The following is a 21,946-nucleotide window of genomic DNA, read 5'->3' on the forward strand; positions in this document are numbered from 1 at the left end:
CACAGAAGCCTTTAAACAAACATCCCCCCGCCCCAGGAGGAACAATTCCAACAAAAAAAGTATACTCGGCTCCATGACTTGTTTTTTTCTTATTAAGGTGTGACAGAGGACTGGAAGGTTCTCTGGGGGCATGTGCAGAGTGAAAATGCACAAAGCACAATCCAACAAATTTGTCACAAATCCCATTGAAATCAATGTGACTTAAATGGCTGAGCAATCCTATGTCCTGGGGTGAGGGAGACCCATGGTGAAGCCATGGCCTGCATCCAGAGCTCTGCTGCCCTTCAGTGGCCAGAAGCTGGAGGGAGGATTTTTTCCTTTTTTCTTCTCCTGTTGCCTCCAATGGGAGAGAATTTACTATGTCAGGTCTCCAGTTGGTATACATTCCTGCGCTGCTGGGGGGTCGTTTTGGGGAGAATGAGGGGGCCTGGAATCTGGAGCTGCCCTGACATGCCCTGCTTTCAGCTCCACCACCAGCAGAGTGCCACCAATGGGGCAGCTACGGCGACAGAGCTTTCTGCTGCTATTCGTAAGAGGACCTCCTTCTCTGCGGTTCAACTTCCCACCCCACTGGCAGAGAGGGAGATCCAGCACATCCAACAGCCCCTCAGCCCTGCTTTCCAGGGATCACAGAATTGCTCTCTTATAGTGCAATCCTATAGATGGTGCCAGATCGCTCCAAGCTTGGTGGGTCTAATGCATCCAACGCCTTGCTGGGTTGCTGCTGCCAGAGCTAAAGGGAAGGAAGAGTGGTGTTTGCTGCTCTTCCTCCCATTCCCCCACCTCCAAAACAACTAATTTAGACTATGGCTGGTCTAAACTGGTGACCTGGTTGAGGTCTGAGAGGACTTTGGATCCTCTGGATCCAGAGCCTTCTCCCTCCGCCCACACTACACTCCAATCCTCCCCCCTTTCCACTCTCCAGCAACGGAACAACCGAGTGTTGTGGAGGTGAGGGAGGATCCGAGATCAGATCTCCTCCCCTGAGACTGGAGCTCTGACTGCAATCTTGGAAGGGGATTTCCAATCTGTCCTATGACCCCTGGGACAACATCCCAGGGACCATAAGATTGCAGGCATAGTGGAAATATCCCATTGTTTTCAGTGGCCTTGGTCATACAACTAACTTACTGGATTGTGCCCATGGATCATTTGTGCAAAAAGTAAAAGATAACACAAAAACTCCAAAGATCCTAAGGAACTCCAATCCATATAGCAGAGACAGGCTGTCATCACCTTCTGAAGGTGTTAGGCCTGTGGTTCCTGATGCAAACAGAAGGGCATTCTAAAATGTGTAGCTTCTGCAACTGAATCCCTGAAATGGAAATGGGGGGGTGGCCTTTCTGAGGTTACAAGTGGATAGGGAAACATGCTTGCTCAATGGTGGGTTCATTACAAGGCACAATACGGATAGGGATGGCGGAGAATTCCGCCACGGATTTCAGTGAGGCCGAATGCCAGTGCATTCGGCCCCCCGAAATCCATGGCGGAACGGCCTCCTGCCTCCCCCCGCGGAATCCCCTTGGGATGGCACTTACCTGGGGCGGATGCGGCTGGTCTCCTGCTGCCGCCATTGCCATCCTTCCAGCCGCGACAGGCTACGTAAGAATTTACGTAGCTTATCACGGCTAAGTGATAGCCCCCCCCCCCCCCCAACCCAGCGTACGCAAATGGCGGTAGCTGTGGCGGCCGCCATTTGCGTTCCCTATTTTTCGCTGATTTATCTTACGTAAATATTTACCTAGGCTATAACGGTGAAAAATAAAGGAACACAAATAGCGCCCACTACGCTATTTGCGTTCCCCTTTTTTTGCCGTTTTATCTTACATAAATATTTACGTAAGATAAATCGGCGAAAAATAGGGAACGCAAATGGCGGCTGCCGTAGCCGCCGCCATTTGAGTATGCTGGGTTTTTGGGGGGGAGGGAGTAAGCCGTGATAGGCTACGTAAATTCTTACGTAGCCTATCACGGCTGCCTGGCTGGATGCAAATGGCGGCTGCTACAGCGGCCGCCATTTGCGTCCACAGCAGCCCGTCCGCGGCTGGAAATCCGGCTGCGGATGGCCTTGGTCGGCTGCTTTGCGGCCTGGCCGCGGAGCGGAGCCGGCCATCAAGGATTCCAGGGGGGAGGACTGGATCGCCTCCTCCCCCATCCCCCCCACCACGAAAGATTCTGCGAAAAGGTAAGTGGGTTTCATACATCCCTAAATATGGAAGCTAATTTTATTGCATTCTGTGAAGGATAAAGTTTGAAAGTCATATAAACCACTGCCACAACAAATAATCTTTCGATGGAACAAAATTCAGACCCTGTCCTGCTGGAAAGACAATGTACTTTAAAAAAAAGAAAAAACAATGAGTCGCATTTGAGCCAGTTAGTGAACACTTTACTTTGTAGACAATTCAAGTCCAAAGATGAACAAGCAGAAATTACTACAATAAATACAAACAAGCGAGGGGACCTCTATAGTAACTGGGGCCATGACAGTTAACATGGATTTGACCTTGCATTATTGCTACACAATCCATTTTTTCAGTGTGCCCTCTTATGGCCTAGTTCAGAGCACCACTACATGTATCACAAGACCCCAGTGCAGATTTCCCAGCTGATGCTACCCAAAACGAAGCTGATGGAAGTGTGTGTCTAGGACGTTGGTGGAGAACGCGTGGCCCACCAGATGTTGTTGTACTGCAACACCCATCAGCCCTAGCCAGCCTAGCCAATGGTGAGGAATAATGGGAATTGCCTAGGGTCCCAATCCAGCCATGGCCTCTTTCCTTTGCTCCAACCACTGACTATTTGGTGGTTTCCTGGATTTGTGCAGTTTTCTACCCATTCTAAAAAGATGAAATGCCTCTCCTAAGGCTTCGTTACTGACAGTAAGAGCTTTAAGTTACAGTATGCTGTTATTATTTTGGAGGGGCTTTTGCCTTCGGCCCCATCCACCACTGGAATGCGGCCCCAGAGAGTTCTCTGAAATTGAATTTGGCCCCTGGGCTGAAAGAGGTTCCCCACCCCTGACACAGACAAGGCCTTGATCAGCTGCGGACTCATCAGGCAGCTGCCAGCACATCTTCAACTCCCTATTCCTAAAGTTGGAATACTCACTGAATTTATCAATAGGGCAAATGAAATAGAACTATCAAGCACTTGGCCCATTAAAAGTGCTACCTAAACTACCACTAATGTCTGAAGTTGGTGTTTTTCTTACTGCGCTTTTCAAATACACTGCCCTCCCTCCTTTTTTTGCATTTCGGTTTGACATCACATGCATTTAGAAAGTTCTTGAAAATAAAAGTTCAGACTTACGGAGCTCCCACAGGAGCCTGGGCCCTTTGCACCCAGCCCAGCACCACCTTCCCAGAGAAGGGAGCTGGGCGCTGCCCACCACTGAGCTATTTAGGGAGAGGCCATAGCTTCGTGGTGGAGCACATGCTTTACATGCAAAAGGTCCAATGCAGCTTGGCCTCTCCAGTTTAAAGAAGGATCAGGTCATGTGGACGACCCCTGCTGGAAAGCCGCAGCCAGTCAGAGACAATACTGGGCCATCAGGGCAAAACAAGATGTGTGGGAGATTCGTGATTAACTCTCTCAGTGCCTTTTTCTTTGGTTAAAGTGGCTTTTCTGGGAGGAAAATTTAGATGAGGGCTGTTAACCTGTGCCACTTCCCCAACTAAATCATCCCCCCTGAATCTGCCATTAGCTATGGAAGGACAGCTAGTGTGGTGCGGAAGTTAGAGTGTTAGACTGGGACTCAGGTGATCCAGGTTCTAGTTTCTGCTCAGCCATGAAGCTCACTGGGTGACTTTGGAACAGTCACTGACTCTCAGCCTAACCTACCTCACAGGGTTGTTGTGAGGATAACATGGAGAGGAGAAGGACTATGTAAGCCACCTTGGGTTCCTTGCAAGAGGAAAAAAGGCAAGATAGAATTATAATAAGATAAATAAAAGACAAGTATAATATTGGTACCTTTCTCTCCCCTCCCCCCCACTGCCATATATTGGGTTCAAAAGGGTGATTTAAGTTGGGTGAACAGTGTAGAGAGGGAAGGACTAACCTCACTCCCCCAGCACCGCAACCCAATCCCCCCCCCCCACAACTGCTTTTAACCAAAGAAAAGGACTTCAGGCAATCCATTCCCGCACCTCCTGCTTCACACCTATTTCATCCTTCACTGACAATCTCTGAGTTCATGCACGCAGTTCCAGAAATAAGTGAACAAAAACTGAAAGATAAGGTGAAAATACCGCATAAAGTCCCAAATATTTCAGGGAAATGAGTTAACCCTAAGGAGTAACAAATGAAAGATTAACTTGCACCTTATTAAGGCAGGTTAGTATGTGCAATTCAATGATCACTTATACTGGTGCAATTCCATTTTGGTCAATAAATCTACACAGCACTGAAGCACCCTCTAAGAATCAAACACAAATAGCATCAGCACATCTGAAAACTATAAATGCTTCACTAACCTTATAAAAACTGCCATGCAAATGCACCAATCTAGACCTCTCAAGAACTTTCTTGCTCTTTACCAGATTAACTGATAATCACAGAAAAAGAACTTGCAGTGCAATCCTAAATATGTCTACTCAGACGTAAGCATCACTGAATTCAGGGGGTCTTACTCCCAGGAAAGTGAATATAGGATTGCAGCCTAATACTATTTTCACCCATCAGAAAAGTTACATCTTAGCTGATCCTTCAGTGTTTTATCCTCACTGGAAGGGGCACAGTGGTAAGTGGTGGTCATGTTATTTTGACTCATTTCTACTTACACTGTTCTTTATTTATCAGATAGTGATGGATTCGCTGATGCAATTTTTTTGCAAGCGGAAGGTATGACAGAAAGGGGTCAAAGCAAGGAGGCCGGTTTAACAGGAAGTCTCTTTGCCACCCTACAGTAATATTTCTCTCACTGAGGAGGTCCCTAAGAGGGAATTTCCACCTCCACAATTTGCAAGGATAGCCAAACAAATACATAAAGGACTATTCTTGAGATGGGCGAAGAGAGCTCCGTCAACGATTCTTGGGTTAACTAATGGAAATTGCTTAAGTGATAATGGTCATGATCCAAACAATGCTAAGCACTTTTAGGTCCTTTGGTTTTTCAAAGGAAAAGTATGTTTTAACTCTCTCACTGAAATCCATCGGAGCTGAAAGAGCTTATTATTTGGCAGGACTGGGCCCAATAATGATCTAATGTTCTTACTCTTTCCAGAATGTGTGTGCATGTATAGAAACAAAACTATTCTGCAGTAGCTATAATCAGGGCTGGCCTAAGATACTTTGCTACCTGAGGCAAGGACAAGATGGTGCCCCCTCCCACTCCATGTACAAAGTTGACTGGACTGGAGGCTGAATCGTTCTTCAATACTGGCAGTGGGTCAGCATCTGCAACCACACTTCCAGGCAGCAGGCTAGCTTGGGGGCACAAGGCAGGCTGCATGGCCCACAGCTCTCTCCTCTAACACCTTGCTGCTTCCGCCTCCTAGCATCTGCTGCCTGAGGCAACTGCTGCATTCTGCCTAATGGTAGAAGCGGCCCGGTTTGCTCCCTCAGGTGTAGAACAATATGGTGCTCCCACCATTCCGCTGACCGGACAGGCAGGTGAATCTTACTTTGACACTGGTGATTGGGCAGCATCCTCCAGCACACCTGAGGGCAGCAGGCCAGGTCAGGGAGTGCAGAGCAGGCTGACTGCAACACACAGGTCTGTCCTCCAACAGTGGGGGCTGGCCAAGGGGCGACAGCTGCCGCCCCCTCCTCACTACCCAGCACCTGCCGCCTGAGGCGACTGACTCACTCAGCCTAATGATAATACAAAAATACACAGAAATCGATAGCACTTATTACACAGACTGCATGTAAGGTGCACATTTCTATTTGCCCAATTAATAAACAAAGAGAGTGCTAATAGGAGGACAGCTCCTAGCGCTGATGATCAAGAAGCTTTGTGCAGCTATTCTGTTTTTGGCCACTTCCAGATGAGGCTATTAGTGCACCGTCGGCCTGCCATCGTATATATGTTTGGACAGAAAAATGTCCTACAATTCCCAGGAACTGGGAATTGTAGGACATTGTCTCAACATACACAGGACACCCTTACAGAATTTTACCAGGGGCTTAGACAGCGTTGCCGTCTACTTGTAACCTTCCCATGTTTTCCTACAGCTGCTTCTGTCTTTTTTCTTACTATGGAAAATCCATTGAGGAAAAGATGGAAAAGCTGCATAATGCTTTCTAAGTGTTAGTGCTAGGAGCCCTCTGTATGGAAGCGTGCCTCCCCGCGTGAATAGGATCTTTCTTTTTCCTGGTAAGAAAAAATATGGAAGCAGCAGTGGGAAAACACGGGAACGTTACAAATTGAAGACGACTCCTCCCCCCCCCGGGGGGGGGGTAAAACTTCTGAGGCTGAGGCAGGGCGATGGGGCAATAAAAGTCTGGTCTGGAAGCACCCCTAAAAGAACCCTACGACTTCCATTTCCCGGATGCTGTTACATTCAACGCAGTCTGTCGAGCGGGGTGCGGGAGTTGGGCCCTAATCCGCCCTGGGTCAACGACGCCTCGTCCACGGTATCAGAGAACCCGACTGCTGACGAGGCGGCGGCCACGGCGAGGGGGGCCGACGAAGCTGGGCAGCCGAGGATGAGCGGGGTCCTCTCGCAGGGGCCGCGCCTCCGAGACGAAGCGGGAAGGGCCAGGCGGTGGGCACGGCGGGGCGGGGCGCGAGGGCGCTTCCAGCCGCCCTCGCTCAGCAGCCGATCAGGTTTTGGCAGTCCGGCGCCGTGGCCCTGCGGATCAGCGGGCGGCCTCCCAGCGACACGGTCCCCTTGGGCGCCTCGGAGCTGACCTTGACCGCCGTGTCTTGCCATCGCCGCTGCGGCGCGCTCGCCTTCAGATGAGGCTCCACGTGGACCAAGAGAGCGGCGGCGGGCGCGGCGGCGGCGGCGTCATCGCCGCCGGGGCCCTGGTCCGGATGGGCGAGGAACAAGGCGCCGGCGGCTCGCAGCGCTCGCACGCACTGGCCGTGGCCCCCGGCGGAGGCCAGCAGGAGCGCCGTGCGCCCGGAGCGGTCGGCGCGCTCCAGATACAGCCCGAGGCGCCGGAAGACGCGCAGCAGCCACTCGATGACGGCCGTCTGGCCCTGCGACGCCGCGTACATGAGCGGGCTCCAGCCTCGCGAGTCCACCGCGTCCGGGTCGGCGCCGAACTGGACCAGCAGCTCCGTGACCTCCAGGTAGCCGCGCTCGCAGGCCAGGCTGAGGGCGCTGCGCCCGGCGTCGTCGCGCATGTTGACGGCGGCGCGGCGCTCGAGCAGCAGCCGCGCGAAGGCCAGGCGCCACGCCGGGTCCTTCAGCAACACGGCGTACATGAGCGGCGTGCGGCCTCGGTCCGCCCGGCAGTCCACGATCTCGCCGTCCAGCGCGTCCAGCACGAAGCGCGCCAGGTGCAGCCGGCCCGCCTTCATCGCCTCCAGGAAGGTCCGCGTCGACTCCCCCGGGCCCAGGTCCCGCGGTTTCAGCATGATGGGCCGCCGCCGCCGCCGCTGCTGCCGCTGCTGCTGCTGCTCCCGCCGATGGTGGTTCGGCACCCGATGGCGACTCGAGGCGGCGGCTCCCCAGAGCCGCTTTATAACCTCGCCTCGAGTCTCCATGGCGATCCCTGCCTTCCCGCTCCGGGGGGGAGCGCGCGATCCGCGGAGGCACCTTCGCCTCCCGGCTTCCGTGCGGGGGGTGGCGGTCTGGGGAGCGGGGTCGTCGGAGCGGTTCCGGCGCCCAGGAGCTCCCCGCCCGCCCGGAAGACCCCTGGAATAAATAGAACGGGGCACTGGCTTGATACACCCCAGGCGACTGAATTGCTGGCGGGTTTTGCAAGGGGACGCCCATGTGCTATTCTAGGGAAGAGGAAGGCGTGGAAGTGCGTGAATGGGGGATACGTCTATGATTAGGTTATATTATTGGGAGACAGCGTGGTTCAGTGGGTAGAACGCATCTGCACTTCGCTTCATACCTTTCCTCAGCTGAATGACTGAATTGTGCCGCTTGACCAGTATTTTCTTTAAGGAAATACGAAAATGCTGTCTAGGGGTTTTGCTTTGTTTTAGAGAGAGAGCTCCGAAGGCTGTGGTCACATACACAAGTAATCGCTTGAGGTTACAGCCATGCCATCAGTGGACGAATACTTATGTGGGAATTTCCGCGCAGTGCCTGCACGGGTTTGTGAGGCTCTCGCGGAGGTGAAGGGCCGCCGTCAGAGGTAGGCATGGTCGTGCATCTGCCGAGACCCATATCCCAGCAGGGGCCCGCTGACAAGAGCCCCCTGGATATGCTCCTCTTCACCACTGCTGCCTGCTTGTTCCCTTGCCTCGCACGCTGGCCCAGACAACAGTGGTGGTGAGAAGGGTGGTAGGTGCCATGGCCTACTCATCACTGGCTCTCTGCCTATCAAGCAGGCAGTGGTAGCAACAGTGAGAACGAGGGTGAGGAGCAAAAGCAGCTGGTCACAAGGGTGGCGAGAAGGGAGACTCACTGAGGGAGATGGGCTATTGGGGGTGTCTTGCCGAAGGGCCCTGAAAAACCTGGAGCTGGCACTGAGAGGATCAGATAATATCCGGATCCTGCAGCTCCCACATCTGCGAGTGTTTCCCTCCTTGCTTGCCAGATGATGCCAGTAAGAAGTGCTATCTCCACAGCGTTGGTCTGAGATTGCGCTGGTGGCTGCATTGTACCTCCTCCTCCCTCTGCCCTACAGGAACTCCCAAACACCCTGCTGCATCTTCATCTTGAACATTTAGGGTTGGTTCTAGGTTTAGTGATACTTTGAGTAGACCCATTGAAATTAGTGGGGCTGAAGTTAAAAGGTGTCCCCAACCAGTCGTGTCCGACTCTAGGGTGTGGTGCTCTCTCCATTTCTAAGCCGAAGAGCCAGCGCTGTCCGAAGACGCTTCCGTGGTCATGTGGCCGGCATGACTGAACACCGAGGTGCACAGAACGCTGTTACCTTTCCCGCCGAGGCGGTACCTATTTATTTACTTGCAATTTCTTGCTTTCGAACTGCTAGGTTGGCAGGAGCTGGGACTGAAGACGGGAGCTCACTCCATCACGCAGCACTCGGGTCTCGAACTGCTGCCCTGCCGACCTTCCTGTCTGCAGTTCAGCGTCTTAACCACTAAGCCACCACGACCCCTGAAGTTAGTCATGGCTAAATTAAGTTCCAGTGATTTCACTGGGTCTGGTCAAAGCCTGATTAAATCTGGATTCAACCCATCAGCTTGCAACAAGGGCTGCATGCATGTTCATCACTCAGTGACTGCAGCATCATAGAGATGACTTGCCTGTGTGAATAAACCCATCACAAGTGGAATTTTCATATCCTTTCACATGACCTAAAACTATATGTTTTTCCATGGAGACCCTTTACACATTCAGTAGTGTGATATGTATGCATGTGGGAACCAGGCCTGCATTTCCCTCTCTGTGGTGCTCCTTGTGCACCATCCCTGTCACATACAAGGCACGGTTGGGGGACCTCTTTCAGCCTGAGGGCCAAATTCCATTTCTGAGAACCTCTTGGGGGCCACATGCCAGTAGTGGGCAAGGCCAAAGGCAATGGGGAGGAACCAAAATACCTTCCTGTTGTAGTGAAAAGCTCTTACCGCCACTAACTAAGCCGTAGATGAGGCATTTCAGCCTTGTAGAATGGGGAAAAGGTGGCACAAAAGCCAGGAAACTGCCAAACTATCAGTGGGAGGGGGAGGGGCCAGGGAAGGGGTGGGGCTGTGTGGGGAATGCCAGCATGAGCTGGACCCCTGATATAAGCGCTCAACCCCACTACACACTTTGTAGGACATAGGAGCAATTCTCTGCACAGGGCCATAGGAACAGCGGTTTTGTTGCATGACCGCGGAGGTCCCTGGAGCCATTCCTGTAGTATGGATGGGGTTCCATAGGACAAGGGTATGTGTTTTGATAGAAAATGTGTGTGCTCGTGGTGGTGGTGGTGGTTGTTTCGCAAGGGACAGAGTGGCTTTATTTATTTAATTAGTTAATTTATCAATTATTTTGAATTCAGTTTATTTATTTAGTTTCTGGTCATTTCTAGGGTGGCTTACAGAAATCCCAGTAAAACAGCAGTAAAATTTAGGAAGTTATATATGGGCAAGTGACCAGTGCTAGGGAGTATACGTAGGGAAGATGGGCCAGTGCCAAGAGCATGGCCATGCCACCCCAACAGCCATGCCAGCAGCATGGGCCCTGAGTCATGCAGTGAGGGGAGGCTTGAATAGCCAAGCCTTTTACAGAATCTATCTGTTATGTTGGCAGTGGCAAATCATAGACAAATCTGTCTATGAGGGCTAGAAATCTACTCCAGATTTTAAATGAAAACAGATTTTTCAAGCTTCTCTGTCCCCTCCCACCAACTATTTATGGGGTCCTCTGTAAATGTTGAATGCTGCATTTTGCTCTTAAATATTTGTTTCAAGGGGTCAAGACACCTGACCCCTGCCCAACACACACAAACCAGCACACAGCTGTTGTGCCACTGCTGCCAGAAAACATTAATCCTTCACTGACGTCCAGCTCAGCAGTACACACTGATGAGGGTTGCATGATTCTCATCAGTGCATACTCAGCTCTGTGTCAATCAGTTTTCAGCGCACCACTGCAACCAGATGCAATGGGATACTTGTGGTAGTGTGTCAGTGGGCACCAGTGTCTGTCACATGACTCCCCTCAACATGCACTGATGGAGCCCAAAGTACGTGTGGCTGAGTGTTTTCTGGCAGCAGCCACTTGCTGAAAGCTGTCTGCTTCCTTAGAAGGGTGTTATAAGACATTACCATTGGAACAGTATTCTTGTTACCAGATATTGTCCGTTAAGTTACCCAGTGTCCTCTTTCTAAGGATCCACATGAAAAGCATTTGTTTGAGTAGAGGCTCAGGAAGAACTTGTTACAGCTAGTGAATTTGTATGTTTTCTGTTTGATAATGAAAATTCTTTTACCTTGTGTGGTTCCTTATTTGTGCTGATGGCCAGGACATGAAGAGCTAAATTTGTTGCTCAACTCTGAATGTTCCTCCTCTTTTTGTTATGGACTATGATAGCTAAACAATCAAAATATTACTACTACCCACGCTGACAGGGTCATGTGGCTCAGACCAATGTCCTGGAGATGACAGTGTTTTAAAGGTGTTGGGGTCTTTCAGTTGCCTAGAGCAGGGGTGAGCAACTTGTGGCCTTCCAGACATTTTGGCCTACAACTTCCATCAGCCCTAGCCAGCATAGCCAATGGTGAGGGATGGTGGAAGTTGTAGGCCAAAACCACTGGAGGGCCACAGGTTGCCCAGCCCTGACGTAGAGCTGGAGAACAGAAGTGGCTGTTCTACCTCAGTTTCAATGGCTTTCTGGGAATTTATTTTTGGCTTTTGTTTGATTTGACTCCTCAGGGCTCACAGTGCGTGTAACTCTTTATCACAGCGGTAATCACTGTTTTTAAAGGATCTGCTCCTGGCTCTTCACTGATATTTGTTAAGCACTTAGAATATGTGTCATGGAAATAATTAGCCTGTAACAGTAATCCAGCAATCCAGCATTGCCAAAGGGCTGTGAGCTGCCTTCTGCGTCTTTCCAGGTTGGTTTTTCCAGACAACCTATAGAAGGGGTGGACAGAAAATAGGTCAGGATCTACTGACAGATTGCTAGGTGATTTGCAGTAGATCAGCAAGAGGTTTTCAACCCCCTGCATGTCTAATTATAGCAACAGCAAACAGATTTACCCTCCCCACATCTAAATTTGGCTCTTAGATTCTCTGAACTGTAGAATTGTACTTGTATATACAGGTATCCCAGTGTACTACCCTGTGTGTGTACTACTCAGTGTACTACTCTGCAGTGTACTCACTGTAATAGGTCAGTCTTCCCAACCTGGACCCCTCCAGAAGTTTTGACTACAACTCCCATCAGCCCCAGCCAACATGGGCAACAGGCAGGATGATGGGAGTTGTAGTCCAACATATCTGGAAAGCCCCAGGTTTGGGAAGGCTGCAGTACACAACTGATTCTGTCCCTGAGCCACCATTTTGCACCAGTCTATGTTTGGTGGACCTTGGGGGTTCTAGTAAAAAAACTCCAAAGTAGGTACATCATGCCAGCTTGAAGTTTGCACACTGCTGCTCTGTAGCATCCTTTCTTTCTGTATGTGAACAGGAAGGGAGAAAAGCTGATAAAGAGCCAAGTTTCCAGATTTCTTTTGGCACAAGAATCTGAACTGTAGTTGAAGACACACGCCCGGCATATGCATATACACAATATTGTGTCCTGTGATTAGTTCAATAACTCTTGCCTCAGCTCTTCCATCTTAATTAACCTGGGCTAAATACCACTCTTTCAGTCTTTGTTCATAGTTGCTAATAGACCAAAATCTCATTACTTCACTTTGGAGAAGGGGTGGTTTGGCCTGTTAATGTCTAATACATATTTACCCTGAATATTGCACATGAGGGGCAGTATCCAGTGCTGCCCACATGGTAACAGGTCCCGCCACTAGCACAACTAGGAGGTAGCGGTTCTAGAAATAACCCAGAACTAGACCACATACTCGTTTCTGGAATGGGGCAGGTCAGTGGAGCTTGCAGAAGGAAGCTCTGTTGACCTGTCCCAATCCAGAAACAAGCATTTGCGCTTGTTTCTGGCATTGCTTTTCAAACTGGTTGTTCCCTGCTGCACAAGTTGTGGGCCCTGCTTGAACCTCAGATCAAGTGGGAGTGCAGCTGCAGGCATGGCTACTGCCCAAGGAGGTTAAAGTGTGGGCAGAAGGTAAACTCGATCCTTCCATGTTTCCCCTAGTTCAGATAGAACCATCTCAGAACCTTCTCACAGAAAATGTCATGGATTAGCATCATCACACTACCTTTTCAAATGTATAGAAAAGTTGGAGAAGTCCATCACTTTGTTGCTTGCTCATTATCATGAGCACAAGGACGGTTTCAGCAGGTGAAGGAGGTGGCAATCTGTATCAACGGATCTTGTGAATGCTTTCTAGATAAAGGGCCAAAGCCTTTCACAGAACTCTTTATTTCTTCACAACAGGAATTCTCTGAATGTAGCTGCATTGCCCTGGCATCCCTAAACAGGTGAGCTTCTAAATTCTAGCATTCAGATGGTGGTAAATATTTATCCGTTTAGTAACTTAGCCTTCATACTAGTGAACCCAACCAACAGGCACATTCCTTGCTGCTTTAAGGGGGCATGTTTATTTATGAAAATGTTGTGTATTTTGCAAATGGCTTGCAAAATGGATTAATCGTTGATTCATTGTGGGCATTATTGTAATAAGTCTGGGGAAATGCCAGAATGAAGTGCTTGAACCGCTGCCTGACACCAGCTGTGTCTTTGCAGTTCACATGAACGATTTATCAACCCATCCTCCAGCAGTACCTTACATGGACATAAATGGATGCAATCCTTATAGAACACACAATAATTCAATGCTTTCTCTCTACTTGTTGAATGTGAAAATGAATGTTTTGATAGTGACCAGCACTTGGTAATAAATCCAGATGCTCTTTTGAGAATGCAATGCCAGTTGATTAGCCCATCAATAGAGAGCCCTCCCAGCCCTCCTCCCCATGTGTGATAATTGCTCATCCAATTGCATTTGTTATTGTCGGGCCCTTTGGGTAAAGTTGTTCTCCCTCTGGTGGCTTCCTATGTGGTTCAAGCATCCCCAGACCCAGATACAGACAGCAAAGGATTAATTAACATTCAATCTCATTGCAGAGCATGCAATACCCCAAGGAGGTACTGATTATTTGAAGTGAAAACAGTAGCTGTTAACAGGCTTTTGAACAACAGATTTTAGGATTACACAGGAAGGAAATGATACCACTAAAGCAGGGGTGCAGCCCGAGGGCCGAATTTCATTTCAGAGAAGCTTTTGGGGGCTGCATTCCAGTGGTAGGTGGGGCTGAAGACAAAAGGGGTAGGCCAAAATGCCACAAATACCAGGATAGTTTAACTTAAAGCTCTTCCTGCCTGTAATTAAGCCTTAGGAAAGTAATTTCAGACTTTTAGAATGGGGGCATGGCCATCTGGGAACCTCAGAGGGCCAGACTTGGCCCCTGAACCTGAGGTTCTGCACCCCTGCATTAAAACAAAAGGATTGGTCAGACTGGAAAGGTATGTGAATGCATCTCTGTTGTCAGGAGGGAGATAAGCTATTAGACATTCTTGCCCAACTACTTAAGAAGGGAGGGGAAGACAAGGCAGTGATGAAAAGCTACTGAAACATTAAATAGTGAGAATTGCCAAATACAGATGTATTGCATGCAGGGATGCTTTCTGGCATGTACATATAACTGTAAAGGGGAGAAAAGGCAAGAGAACTGAATATGGCAAACGCAATAGTGCAAATTCTGGCCATGTGTTCCAGACTTACACGATGTCATCAACTAGCCTCAAGCACTGGCTCAAACACAAATCCATATTTTTTTTTATAGCAACATGTTGTTTTACTCTTTGGGTAAATAAATAAAAGCACACAGTCGTACCCCCCCTTTTCTGTTGACACACTCAGTATTCATTGCGTGAATGAAATGCCACAAAGGAAGGAAGTTTCCAGATATCTTAGTAATTATTCCTGAATACCATGATACACGCTCAGGTTTCCTTTATTTGAGCATCTGTACAGGTTCTTCTTTTCCCCAGCCCCATTATATGAAAACTGTTCACTCGCGTCCTTGGGGTTACCACTCTAATCCATCATATTTCTAGGGCTGAAGACAGAATTGGCACTCTTAGAGTAATGGGGTCACGTTGCAATCAATCCACATTTACCTGTTGCCTTTCAGCTTTGAGCTTGGTGTGGTGGTGGTGGTGGTGGGGAGAGATTTGTTCAGCTCTTTTGAAGAAGAAACATGGGGCTGATTAGCTTCCCTGCCATGATGTCAACAAGGAACCTCTCCCCACATCCCTAGAGCAGATTTGCACTCCAGTGCAATCCTGTGGGTGCTTACTCCAAAGTGAGTCCTAGTGTCTTCAATGGGGTGTACTCCCTAGTACGTGTGTTTAGGGTTGCAAACTAAAAAATAATGCCAGAGGGGCAATTTTGCTTGAGAACAAGGCATACAGGGAGCACATGCCTCGTTTGGAAGAGGAATCAGGCTCCCAGGAGGTTTCCGGGAGTGTGATTCCGCTGGCAAGGGAGGTGTGTGCGTCTTTCCACGTGCCGTGCATCCAAGCAAAATCATCACTTTTTTTCCCTGCGGCTGCATCAAATTTGGCAGTGGGGAGCAGTGAGGGCTGCAAAAAGGCCATCGGCGGCTGCTTGTGGCCCATGGGCCTTGTGTTGCCCATCCTTTCTTTAAACAGTAAAGTGATAGATAAATGTTGGTGTGACACTTCAAAAAATATGAAAGGCAGGCAGTTCTCCAGAACCTTGGGTGGAGCGGTAAAGCTGAGAACTGAGCCAATGTTGGATTCATCGGCATGCATGTCTTTCATTTCACTCATGAAGCCAGGAGGAAACCAGGCTCACCCCCAAGTTGAAGGATGCACGACAAACTCTTTAAGAGTGCAATCCTATCCAGATAGTTGGCAGCCTCCGAACTTGGAGGCTGCTGACTCTCCACTGCAGGGCAGGAGGAGAGTGGCAGCTCTGTGCTCCAGCTGCCCTGCATTTTTGCTAGATGGGCAGTGTTGCCTCAGAGCGGGAGGGAAGGAGGCTTGGGGTGGCCATAGGAAATGGCATAAGGCAGTTGCCCCAGTCTCCTTCCCTCCCTATCCCCAGGAACACCCCCTTTTCCCCATCTCCATGCTCCGTTTTCCAAGCGTAGAAGGTAACCGGCGCAGTTCTGTCTGCGCCGGCTACAATGGGGATGGGCAGGGGGTGGGGACGCTGTCTGGGGTGGCGGCATAGGATTACTTTGTAAGGGAATTAAAGGACCAGTATTGTTTGCACAGTACATGCATAACTTTCACATTTGCAGCACAGATTTCTCAAAGTCTTTCCTCACATGATAGTGCTGCTGTTGCATTTCCCCAGCATCCAGACGTTTCCTTCCTGAGAAAATGTGGTTCTCCTGTCAGAGCATCTATTGGACAGCTGTACGGGATGTAGTGCCAGAAGTGTCATGATTGCCTACTATGAAGGATGGCAAGTGATAGGGATACACTTCTATTGTTGCTACCCCGAAGAGCAGAAAACCCTGCTTATTGTATCGTCGTCACTTGAGGGATCGTGTAGCAATTGTTTAAATGTGTTCAGTTAGTTTTATTGAGAGGAAAAGTTCTAATGAGAACTGCTTTGATTTCTATGATACACTCCTATCTTCAGATTTGCTTGCTTATATATCATAACCCAACCTTAACCAACCAGGTGTTCTCCGGGTGTGCTGAACTACAACTCCCAGCATACCCCAGCCAGCAAAGCTGGGGGGCACCAGGTTGGGAAAGGCTATCATAACCTGTTTTAGTGTAGGCCCAGCAAAACTGAGACTGCCATTCTGTTGCCTTCAGAAATAGACCGGAAGAGGGCAGTTGTGTGGTGCGAGCATGTGGCTGCAGAGAGGCAAGCATTGGCACGAAAACCACCTCCTGCACATTTCAGTGCTTGTTTCTTTATGGAATTGGCAGGAAAAAGTGAAGTCACATTAGGTGATGAACGTCTTGTTATATCATTCCATTCTAGGACTTTGTTATAAATGGCCTGTAATGTTGCAACTGTTCCTGTGTGTCTGAGCTTCTGTCTTGGATGGAAGCTGAAGATGGACTGTGAAGAGAAGCAATCTGAGGTTGCTCTACTTGCATGCGTGCAGTTTAAGTTCTCCTTACCATCTCTTCCCCCTAAAGATTTTAAGTAAGCCGATGTGTACTACGTAGCATTTAAATCCCAGTCTCTTTGCTAAAAAAAGAGGCAAACCCTGAAAAAGAGTCTTTGTTTCCCTTTTTCAGCAGACTACCAAGAGAAGTGGGTTCAGTATAGAGCAGGAGTGGGCAACTTTGGGAGGTCTGGAGGTCATTTCTGCCCTTGAACTCCCCCCTCCCCATGGGCCGCACTCCTTAGGCTGCTGGCAGAATTCTGTGGGGTGCTGGAGACAGCCCTCCCCCAAAGCCAGAATGTTGCAATGGCCAAATTTAAAGGTAAATTTAGTCACTGTAGTATTCTGTAGCAATTAGCTTCTGGAAACTGGTGGCAAATTGTTCCTTCTCTTTTTGCTACTGCCGTGGATTTTTGTGGGGTAGCAGTGGCCACATGTGCTCCACAACTTGCCTGTTGCCTACCCCTAGTCTAGAGAAACTAGACCAGTTTCAGTTTAGTGTGTATTGTGGCCCATTTCCATTGCTCTGGGCTGGACTACAAACTGCTTCAGAGCTGGCAAATTGAACAGAATTTCCCCACCAGATTCTCTGCAATCTCCTGATGTTGGCCTTTTTGAGGTCTCTTTTCTACTTTGAAAACCTATTAAACAGAACAGGCTGACTGTGTCAGCAGTCCCCTGCACTTTCTGGGGAATCTTTTGACCAGGGAGAGACATAGCAGCCTAAAAGACACTAGGATAAACCTGGGTCTGCTGTGCTACTCTCCTATCAATAAAGGGGCTGGTTTTAAGTAACGATGGGTGAGAAAGTCATTTAGTTTGCATTTCAATTTGACCTCATGAAATTTGCACTTCCTGAGCCTAAACATGAACTGTAACATAGTCTTCTGCTTAAATCCATACATTTCAGAGGTTTGCGATGCAGCTGAGAAAATAGAATGCGTGCATTTTTAAAAATGTGCACAAAATGCATATATTTGCAAAAACATGCACAAAAACCTTTTATTTGATGGGAAAAATTTGTACGTTATGCACAAAAAAATGCAGATGTTTGGAAAATGTGTATAAAACATGCAGATTTTTTTTAAAAAACCCTATGCTCAAGAATGCATACAAATTTTCATGGAGAGTAAAAACAAAACAAAATACCTCCATTGTGGAATCAGGATGGAATGAACTTCGCATTGGTAAAATGAGAACCTGAGTTAAATCGAGCTTGACAGATTCACCTATTCCTTGTTTTAAGCGCAAAAAGGATTGTGCTGATGAGGAGCTGAAGCCTCCTTTGCTTACCTCCCCACAGTACTTTCCTCTGGGCTCCCAGTATCACAGAACATTGGGGCATGCTGTCAATGAAGTTGGGGGAGGTAAGTCATATGGGGGTGTTCAGCTGCCCTTGCCCACATGCCCTATTTGCTTTAAAATCAGCCCCCACACCCCACTTCATAGTTTACACGTGGTTTGTCACTGTTGCAAGCAGTTTGAGCCTGAGAGAGAAATAGGATGGCCTGGTACATTACTAATATAGGGGGAGGGAGAGTCCTGCTTTCTGCCCCCACCCCTGCCCCAGTCCAGTAACAACTGCAAGTGATTTGCTGGCTGCATTTCTGTGTTCTTGCAGTAACTGCCTGGACTCCTCTCACAATCATTCAAGTTACAACTAGCTTCACTTCAGATCTATTTCTGTCCTGTGCATTTTGATGAATGTTTCTGTCTTACATAATGGTTTTATAGAACCAGTAACTTAAGGTGAAAGTATTTCAAATGACTTAGCACTAGCATCTGATCAGATACCTGGGGCTTTCCCCCCCTTCTTCTTCCAGCTCTTCTGTTGACAATTATCCAAACCCAGAAACTCTTTCATTAAGGGTGCAATCCTATGTATGTTTAGACAGAAAAAAAGTCCTAGAACTCCCAGCATTCTCCAGCCAGCCCTGCTGGCTGGGGAATGCCAGGAGTTGTAGGACTTTTTCTGTCTCAACATTCATAGGATTGCACCCTAAAACAACCACAATCCCTTGGGACTCCTATTCTTGGATGGGGGTAGGGGATCCTACTCTTGGTAGAGGAAAATGCTTCCTCCTCCTCTGGGAGAGAGCTACTGCCGTCATGCCCTGCCAGAAGCAACTGGCTAGCTACTGTGGGGAACCAGATGCTGGACCACCTGGCCCCTTCTTGTGATGCAGCAGGTCTGTTTGTATGTTCTGATGGCAGCAACAGGTCTTTTTCAGTGCTGTATCTTTGCGACAGATCCTGTTGATCACAGACAGTAAGAAACTTCAAAGTGATCTGGATTGCTAGACCAAAATGTCCAAACATTCAGGGAGGCTGTGGAACTGCAGTAAGGGACATCCCGTTAAGTTCTGTGGAGCTGCAATATTGGAAACAAGATGAGTCATTTTAAAAAAAATAAGGGATACTTAAAATAAGAGTTGTCTGGAGGCTTACAATCTGCTCTCCTGGGTATCCATGGATTTTTCACCCTCTACGGCATTCTCAGCCATCTGAGTTTCATGCCCGACAGCCTCCGGCAGCAGGATGTTTTCTTGCAGCTGCTGCTCCAGCCCCTGGTCTCCCTCACTGGCAGAGTTTAGGGCCTCTTCCTTTGTCTTGCCAGCTTCCAAAGGGAAACAGACTTTTGCACAGTCCTTCACTAAATCTTGCACCTCTGCACTGAGAGCTTCCACCTTCTCTTTGTACTCTGCAAACACCTCCTGCTGGAGCTGTACAAAAAGACAGGGCAAGTGGACACTTGAGAAACACCTCTTGCTGAGATGCTCACTCAGAAAAAGCTGGACTGCTGCTTGTTGATGGAATTCTTAGGGCCTATCGACATACTATGTTAATTGCATGGATTGCATCCATGCTAGTTTTTTTTTTTTAATCTTAGGTGCAGGGAGGGGGTGATTACCATTCAGACCAGAGCACATGGGGAGAGGAGGTTTAACCCTTCCCTCCCCAGCCACAATCCCCCTCACTGCAATTAGTGATTTTTAAAAAGTTCCTATTGGTGCCAATGGGAACTTTTTCATATCACTAATTGCTGTGTGTGGTATTTGTTGTGATCATGGCTGCAGAGGAAAGAGTTAAACCTCCCCCGTGTCTCAATGGAAATTGCCCCCTGCACCTAAGATTTAATTATTCTTTTTTTTTTCTTCACTGTTCACTGTTTACATACAGATCAAGGTTATACGTTTTGTAAAATCAGTTTTAATTGTCTGCCACATAATTAGTGTAACATGCAGTTAGGCCCTTAATCTCATAAATGGAGCTGGAAATGGTGAAAAGGCTTAATTCAAAGAAGACTAGATCTTTGGAGCCAAACCATGACTGGAGCTCTCCACATCATTTTCTTGTCTGAAAAAACAGCTGCCCCAGTTTGGATTGGAGGGAGGGGTCACTTTAACTCAGTGCTGATTGTCCCATGTAAGGAGGCATCTGTGTGTTTTCCCTTCTGCAGCTAATAGCTTTGGGAAAGGGAGGGGGACGATTTGTGACAGAATCGCTGGGAACAGGGTCAACCTTCCCCTGTGCCCTGCCTCCCCGGAGTGTTTTGGAGACAAGAAAAAAAACTGCTCTGGGTACTTCATGTGCTTTTGCTTTCTGCTCGTGGCACAGACAACTAGGACGACATGACTGAAGCAATGGGGAAGCCAGTGAATGTGATGTTTGTGGTGTGGATGTTGCCTAAAGTACACAGGATGGGACAGGGCAGAGGTTGGACTAAATGTTCCTTTGATTCATTGTAAGACCTTTGATGCACTCACTGGAAAAGACCCTGATGCTGGGAAAGATTGAAGGCAAAAGGAGAAGGGGACGGCAGAGGATTAGATGGCTAGATAGCATCACTGATGCAATGAATATGAACTTGACCACACTCCAGGAGAGAGCAGAGGACAGGAAGGCCTGGCATGCTATGGTCCATGGGGTCACGAAGAGTCGGACACAACTGAACAACAAAATAACAATGCAAGGCATTTGGTTTGAATTGGTCAGGGGATACCTGGTGTTCTTTTTCCTTGATCTTTTCTAGGCAGTCTGTCTGCTTTTTTTCCAGTATTTCTTGATACTTTGTCTGTTTTTCATTCATCTTTAAGGAAAAACCCCATACACATTTATGTTTAAAATCATCTTCATTATAATTGTATAAATGCAACAATCTAGCTAACCCACCTACCCACCAACTCTGCCTCACCCAGCAACAATAGTTTGGTTAAGAATTACTATAAATACCAGATATACGGCAACTGCACACCTGTTATTACCAAACCTATTTGGACATTGGTGCCTAACGCCAAAATTAAATCCTGGCAACTAGCGAGAGTTGGGTTGGGTGTCATTATGTGTAAACACCTGGGCTTCTGAGTCTGGGGTGAGGAACCTCTTTCAGCCCGAGGTCTGAATTCGAGTCCAGAGAAGCTCTTGGGAATCTCATTACAGTGGTGGGCAGGACCAAAGGCAAAGGAGGTGGGGCCAACCGGGAAGGGGTAGGGCCAAAAATTAAAAAAAAATCAGCATACTGTACCTTAAAACTCTTTCTGAGGCTGCTAACTAAGCCTTAGGAGAGGCATGTCAAGCTTTTAGAATTGGGAAATACTGCACAAAACTCAGGCAACCACCAAGCAGTTGGTGGGTGGGGAAACAGGGGTAGGGTAATGTGGTGTGGCCCTCTTGGGAAACCCAGAAGGCCAAATTTGGCCCATGGACCTGAGGTTCTTTGCCCCTGTTTATGCCATCATCAAACATTCACTACACACCGGAACAGGGATCCTTTAACTTCAGCCTCGCATTGTCTGTTCTTTTTTAAGTCCATCTATGTGTTTTAAATTGATAAGGAAAAAAGTACCAGCTCAAGATTGCTTAATGGCTAAGAGTGCAATCCTAATCCCCTGGCGTTCCCCATTGGAGGGAGCTGGGATATGGCAGAGCTCTCCCTCCAGCTGGAGAATGCAGTGGAGGCTGGTGGCTCCGATGTCAGTGGAGTGGTGAATCCCCTCTGCGTTTCAGTCAGAACTCTAAAGGAGCTATCCAAGGTGCTGAACCCATTTTGGTTATAGGGTCCCACAACTTGTGTAGCTCCTTTAGAGTTCTGACTGGTTCCGACTGAAACCTGGAGTGGA

At 48.4% G+C, this 21,946-nt stretch overlaps 2 protein-coding genes across 2 annotated transcripts in view; both read right to left on the reverse strand.

Moving 5' to 3' along the window:
- Window positions 1-6,760: 6,760 nt before the first annotated feature.
- On the reverse strand, window positions 6,761-7,534 carry ANKRD63 (ankyrin repeat domain 63). Its single transcript, XM_084845837.1, has one exon. The coding sequence runs from the start codon at window positions 7,532-7,534 to the stop codon at window positions 6,761-6,763; it is 774 nt and encodes a 257-aa protein (XP_084701963.1).
- An 11,651-nt stretch (window positions 7,535-19,185) lies between these two features.
- The window catches only part of PLCB2 (phospholipase C beta 2), a 75,079-nt gene continuing 72,318 nt past the window's right edge, over window positions 19,186-21,946 (reverse strand). Inside the window, exons 31-32 of the mRNA XM_084845192.1 lie at window positions 20,830-20,916; window positions 19,186-19,549 (exon numbers count right to left, since the gene is read on the reverse strand). Of these exons, the coding sequence (XP_084701318.1) occupies window positions 19,271-19,549; window positions 20,830-20,916 (366 nt within the window). The 3' untranslated portion in view covers window positions 19,186-19,270. The remainder of the gene's footprint in view (window positions 19,550-20,829; window positions 20,917-21,946) is intronic.

The sequence above is a fragment of the Heloderma suspectum genome, chromosome 1 (genome assembly GCF_057233095.1).
Source record: "Heloderma suspectum isolate Gila_16-S chromosome 1, 16-S_ref, whole genome shotgun sequence".
NCBI classification, from domain to species: domain Eukaryota; kingdom Metazoa; phylum Chordata; class Lepidosauria; order Squamata; family Helodermatidae; genus Heloderma; species Heloderma suspectum.